At 44.4% G+C, this 6,837-nt stretch overlaps 1 protein-coding gene across 2 annotated transcripts in view; it reads left to right on the top strand.

Moving 5' to 3' along the window:
• Window positions 1-6,837, top strand: part of LOC108747142 (mastermind-like protein 3) — a 15,141-nt gene that overhangs the window by 5,830 nt on the left and 2,474 nt on the right. Inside the window, exons 1-6 of one of the 2 annotated variants that reach the window (XM_018484415.1) lie at window positions 1,716-2,277; window positions 3,083-3,678; window positions 3,913-4,051; window positions 4,465-4,643; window positions 4,839-5,015; window positions 5,141-5,386. In XM_018484415.1, the coding sequence (XP_018339917.1) occupies window positions 2,028-2,277; window positions 3,083-3,678; window positions 3,913-4,051; window positions 4,465-4,643; window positions 4,839-5,015; window positions 5,141-5,386 (1,587 nt within the window). In that variant the 5' untranslated portion in view covers window positions 1,716-2,027. Of the gene's footprint in view, window positions 1-1,715; window positions 2,278-3,082; window positions 3,679-3,912; window positions 4,052-4,464; window positions 4,644-4,838; window positions 5,016-5,140; window positions 5,387-6,837 lie in introns of those variants that run through there. The other variant, XM_018484414.1, reaches the window with a different exon arrangement.

Raw genomic sequence — 6,837 nt, 5'->3', positions numbered from 1 at the left:
TCGCCGCCTCCATCGCCGTCGGATGAAATCAGTGCGACTGGAGTGCACCGCGAGGGAAGAACGCGGGTCTCCCCGTGTGCGGCCCGCCGTTCCCGCTTGCGGCACGCGCGCGCGCGCGTCCGCCCGCCCATCGCTGGTTCGTCCGTTCATACATTCTTCTGTCCGTGAGAGTAACACAGCAGCGCGATGTGACACAGCGAGTGGGAAAAGAGACGAGTAAATAGGTCGTTGTGCGCGCCGAAACGCGGTGCACGTATCAATTAATATAAACGACCGCGCGAAACGCTTCGAAATGGAAGACGAAGGTACATTTGTTCATTCATCGTAGTAAAATAGACGCAAGCGTGCGAAATCGTTGTGATAGTAGTATAGTTTAAACAGAGTACTACGTAAATGAAAGAAACATGCTTCACGTTTCTAAACTGGATTAGAATCGTTTAGGAAACGCTCGGAATGTATCTGCACGAAAAAAAGAAATATATGTAAAAGGAAGAAAGTCTGGAGTCGAGATCGATGCGTCGCGTGGACTAGGTCAAGTGATTAATTAACAAGCAGATTAGAGAGAAAGAGAGAGAGAGCAAATTAGAGTGATCGTAAAAAAACGGAGAGATCGTAGATCGGAAATTACCCTAACAATTTTTAATCCAACCTTGTCATCTAATGTCGTCCGAGAAAATATCGATTCTGAAAAAGATCTGTTGAGAATAGATGATCTGTTGTTGTAAAAAGGAAAGAAAAGAATATCAAGCAGAAGGATCGAATTGATCACGGCAACGAAAACGGTGTCAACGAAGGCGCGGAAAAGGTCGCGCTTGTTTTCGGGGAACGGGGGCAGGAGCGTGCGAGGGGTGCAGCAGGTGTAGCGAGAGCGCAGCTTCTGTCATCGATCTTGCCGCGGCTGCAGCGAGCATGGCGCGGTTCGCCGCGCCGCACACGTCGGATCACGTTTACATGCGAACGCATGGCGATCGGCGGCGATCGAATGAGGATGATGCCGTTAATTAGTCACGATCGTCGATGGTGACGCACATTAATTTACCGACGATTATCTCTGACGACGACAATGTCAACGACAAAGACGATGCTGACGACGACGACGACGACAACGACTTCGACGACTTCGACGACTTCGATGACGATGATGACGACGACGGTGACGACGTTAACAACGGCGACGACGATGATGACGATGACGACGACGACGAGGAGGAGGTCGACGTCGACGGAACTGCGAGCGCTGGATCTTTCCGACGCTTCCTCCGGCAATTGCACCGTTTTCTCAGCGTAAAAAACGTCCGGCGATCTTGCAGCAAGAGCAAAAGCACAAAAAGGGACTGCTAATAAGACTTTCGCGCTCACACTCTGCGCCTTTCGGAACGAGGAGAGGAGAAGAGAGGAGAGGAGAGCGGTGCGTCGCGCGTCGTCCGCGGGCGCGCGAGTGGTGTTTACATTTGCAAGAGCCACGAGACGTGAACCCGCGAAATCGAGATATCGATCGAGCTTCACAGAAAGCACGATTTAAAATCGCGCGTTACCTTCATTTCTCGCATGCTCGGTATTAGTTCACGAAAATGTGAATCTAAAGGAGCACCAACTGGCAAAGAGAAAATTCGTACGTGCATGCCGATCTTTATATATCTTGCAAAGGTGCATGTCCTGTGAAATCGCGAGGGTGCATCTCAGTTGAACTTTACGTACGATAAAATCAAAGAAATTGCGTATCTCTACTAATTAATATTTTAATTGAATCTCGACAAGAATTTCACTTGGCGTACCAACATGAAAAATATTAATAACAATTTTCGGAAACATCGAGGGAAAATAAGCGTTTTGAGAGACGCAGTGCATACTCGAGTTTATCGATCGAAGCATCAATGAGTTCGATCTATGATGTACTGTAACCGAGACAGATCGGAGTTTTGGGCGATGTTTGCACGCTACGAGGAAGCCTAAGTGTGTCGCTAGCAGGGGAGATCTAGATCGATACGTGAAGCTTCGCAAACGCAGTGTCGCGCAAAATCGCAGAAATGGACTGCTGCAATTACATCGAGGCTTACGCGGCAGGTGGTCATTTTTATCAGCAGCAGCAGCAGCAACAGCAGCAGCAGCAGCAGCAGCAGCAGCAACAACAACAACAGCAACAGCAACAACATCAGCAGTACTTTTGTTACGACAATGGTAGTGTAGCGTACCCTGGCTATGATGCCGCGCCAATCTCTAACGCGATGGACATTAATGCTCGATACAACGGAGCGTTACCACCCACGTATCCCACAGGTAGAATTCTGCAAATGGAATGCATGTCGCATGCCGAAACGATAGTTTGCGTAGTTTTGCGACATTGCGTGCACGTACTATTCTTTTTCTGTCATTTAAGGATCTTATCCTACTGTAACGCTTCACGACAGTAGGATAACACGAACATTATATGTATTATTGTTGCGCAGCTTTTTTACCATGTACAAAACCTGCGCAATGACATATATGTAACCATATTGTTACTATCATCGAGAGTTACAGAATAAGGGCCGTAATTACAGTTGAATCCGAAATTAAAAAGGGAATACAAACAAATTTATCTATTCGTAAAACGAAGAAAAGATATAACAGTTAATATACAAGTATATTTCATTTGAAAATTCACTTATTTGTTAAACGTTGGAAAAATTAATTCCTAGAAAAAAAAAAGAAATTTCTTTCGGCCGAACAAAACTTTACAATAGACAATTTAAAAATCTGACAAAGATTTGCGTATTATGCAGATATTGCGTGCAATTGGATAATTCAAGGTAGTTCGTTGTACAATAAATGTGAGATGTTTATCATTTGAAAAAAATCTATTTCAGTTACAATGAAAATTACATGATCTCACATTAACGTATTCAAATGAATGTCTTAACATGATTGATTGCTTTTGAAAGTTTGTTGTACGTATATATTATTTGTTTCTGTCCTAGACTAAATAAATACGTGTGTATGTACGCGCGTACTATAGGTATATATTCAAAAACAGTACGATTATACAATAGCATGACATTTTGCATTTCTGCATTTAATAACAATCGCGTGTACATTTTCGCAGATTATGTGTATAATCCAAAGGAGGCGAGGCTACGGAAGGCGATGCGCGAGCAAACTCGCGAGCTGTCACGACGGTCGATCTTGCAAAGCGCGATCGCGACCGCAAACGCGCGCACAGCCGCGATTGGTGGCGCTAATTCCGTCGTTTCCGCATCAATGGCCGGCGACTTTCTAAATCAACATCATCGTTTCGATTGCACGCCGATGCCCATGGGTCCAAACGTGAGTCCTCATCAGACGACCGAGCCCTGGTTCCAGGCCGCGCATCGCCTGAAACCCGCACACTCGCCACGAATCGGCGATTGGTATGGGAATATGTGCGGCGATCCGATCGAGAGGCTGCAAGCAATGGGTGCGATGCAACAGCACCAACACCAGCACCAGCACCAGCACCAGCACCAACAGCGGCAGCAGCAACAACGTAATCTCGAGAAGCCTATCAAGGACCAAAGAAATCAGACATCGGAATGCGCCACCGCGGCATTTTCCTCCAACGGCTATTCACCGGATATCCAGGCCGCGGAAAGAGAAATTCGCAGACCAGAATCTGCGGAATACGCCGACTTTGTCGACGGCCAGAAGTGGCATCCTTATCAAGTAATATACAGAACGCAATGGGGCATAATTATATCGGACGAGACAGCGTTAGAAAAAGCGTCGATTTTGACTTGTGAATTTTGTTCAATGTAAATTGGCAAATACAAATTGTATCGATCTCATTAAACGTAAAATATACCTGTTGTTTACGTGGCAAAGCGTGAATAAACATTTTTACTCTCATAAATTAATATTATAAGTGTCTATAAAAATTGCCTGATATTCTGATTGTAGAACAGCGCTAGTCCTCATCCACTTCCGAGAACGCCTCATTCATCACCACAAATGGGTAGCATTCTTCACCCAGATGTCCAGAATGCAAACGCGCATGGACATGGTCCATGGGGCCAATTTTGTCACGGTATTTTACCACGTAAGTTTCACGTATTCCAATATTTTATTCTCCGCAAGTTCTATCGCGACGATTTTTAAACTGATAATTTAATTATTTCATTATAATGTGACTAATCGTACTTTTATACACAAAGAGATCTAAAGCTTGGCGTATAATAATCTTTAATAGGATTCTTGAAATTTAAACAATACGTAAATATTCACAAAGACAAGTGAGAATAAAAGAACTGCGCGGTAATTCGTGAGCTAAAATTCTCGCTGCGTATTGTACGATTGTATCTTTTATTTCATTCTTCTACTTTGTTACTTGTGAATATTTACTTATTGTGTGTACCATAATATCTGTGTCGGTTAAAAGAAAGAAAGGAGAATTGTTATTAAAACATTTTACAATTCACATAATACGATATTCAAACGTGTGTAATATTTTAGATGTTTCAAGTGTGGCTCGTAACGCGACGATTCGAGGTCCGCGACATGCAGTTTTCTTACGGGATCGTACACCAACCAGACACTGTGCATTCTTGGAGGATGCATCGCAAATGAGTTATTCGCCGAGGAAATTGAACATTGATAGCATTCGCGCGTCTTATCCATCGTCGGAGCATCAGGTATTCAATATATACATATATAACATATAGCTGTTGCATCATTACCTAGTGAATCCAAAAGTTTCGCATAACGAATAGATCGGATAAATATATATAATGATTAAGAATAATGGAAAAATTACTAAGGCGTTACGTCAATTTGACATTTGCCATGAATGTTAATAGGATTATCAATATAAAGCATTATGTATGCAGATGCCAAGATTGTTGGGATCAGCGGTGGATTCCGTCATAGACTCGACGACGACGACGACGACGACGACGACGACAATGTCGACGACGACGATAAATCGACGTGAGGAAGATGGTCGGACCAGATGGGAGCCAAATAATATTGGGATGCCTCTGGGCGAACTCGTGCCAACCTCTACGGTAAAATATAATATGTCTCAAGATATATAAAATATTTCTCATTTTTTAAATTTATATAAAAATACCCGTTTCATTCATCGAATTATTACATCTCGCTCCATATCTTAAAGAGGTGTCGATTTTAGCCTCAGGAAGGTACGATTTCTCGTGAAAAGGAGCAGGAATCTCGGCATTCGAGCGAGCGATTTGAGCTGAAGAAGAAACCCGTCTCGAAGCAGCCGCTTCCAGGTTTCCATCAGGCTTTTGGCTCCACGGAGATCGGCAAGTTCTCCAGGTCCGAGTTCTTCGTGAATATGGTAGGTGAGAGTGGCAGCGGTGGCGGTGTTACATCGGATGACGGCGACGGTATCGATGGCGGCGACGATGGTGATGTAAGTAGGGAACATTCCGTGTCGGAAACAATGGAAACTGCCACGACGGCGGCTGCGACCGCAGCGATCGCGACGGTCGCGACGGCCGCGACGGCCGCGACCGCAGCTACAGCGGCGACCGCTACCGCAGCAGCGGCCGCGGCGGCGGCGGCGGCGGCGGCTATCGCGACCACCACGACCGGTTCTTGTAGGATTTTCGACACAGAGGATAATCGGGCCGCATTCGCTGTCGGCGATGACGCCCGTGCCGTCGGCACGCCCGCGCCGTCGGCGATCGGCAGCGCGTACTGCGGACAACCAGCGACGCCGCGCTGGCACAGTCCACACATAGGTGCTATAGGTAGCGAAATTTAAACGAGATCGGCTGCGGTATCGCGTACCGTAACGTACATTTCTCCATGGTATCGCTATTGAGAAATATCAAGAGATAATTAATGTTTCCGGAAGCAAAAAATTTACTATTTTTAGATTATAACTGGAAAATGAAAGAATCATAAATTGATTACTTCGCGATTGCACAAACGGCTATTTTTTTCTTAATAATTTATATATTATGGTACTAACAAATATCATTGGTACGGTGATACGGTACAGAATACCGTTGCAGGTCGATTTCAATAGGACGTTATCCTCGTCTTTTTTTAGGCTAAAACGGTTCCCGTGGCTTTTTGGTGTGTGACAGTTTGCGATAAAGTTGAGTGGCGATATATTGTATTTCCGATAGAAACACGTGTGTTGCAACAAACAAATTATCCGCTGTAACATTTGTAGTGTTGATGTGTAGCGAATTTTTATGACAAAAGAACTGTCCACACTTTACATTATACATATATGCCAATAGGAGATGCTTATTCAGAAATCGGATAAGTAAACCGCGATAATTTTGATGTATTTAAATTTAACCGCCAAGATCATTTCCACGTTTATTTGTGACAATGAAATTAGCGAGACGACATAAGAACCAACCTTTGATACCTCTAGTGTCAGAAATTGAGCTCGAAATCGCATCGGTTTCAACCCCTGGATTTGTCTCCAGTGATGAAACCTTTGTCGGAACTTATAGCGTCGCTTGAAAAGTAAAAACGGGACAAAACGCGTGTCATGCGTAGCGAATGCAAGTGCATCGATTGGCGAAAGCTGTCGGGGATCGATATTGGCGTACGAAACGTCCCGACAAACTGCGAACGTTCGTCGAGATTGTGCCTTCCAGAGGATCGGGGATGCGTCGGGGAGTTCTCGTCGAGTTCTCTCGCCTTATCGAAAATCAAAGTAGCACGATACACCGCGTCTCGTATGCCAAAAGGAAAATATAATCAAAAGAAATCATGCCGAGACGATTCGTATTCGATCGGCACCTTCCATCACTGTTGTTAGATGCCGTCGGCGATATACACGTCGGCGAAATTATACATATAAATATAAATAAATAAATATATATATATATGTATATA

The sequence above is a fragment of the Trachymyrmex septentrionalis genome, unplaced genomic scaffold, assembly GCF_001594115.1.
Source record: "Trachymyrmex septentrionalis isolate Tsep2-gDNA-1 unplaced genomic scaffold, Tsep1.0 scaffold195, whole genome shotgun sequence".
NCBI classification, from domain to species: domain Eukaryota; kingdom Metazoa; phylum Arthropoda; class Insecta; order Hymenoptera; family Formicidae; genus Trachymyrmex; species Trachymyrmex septentrionalis.
This window is presented reverse-complemented; position numbering and strand designations above follow the sequence as displayed.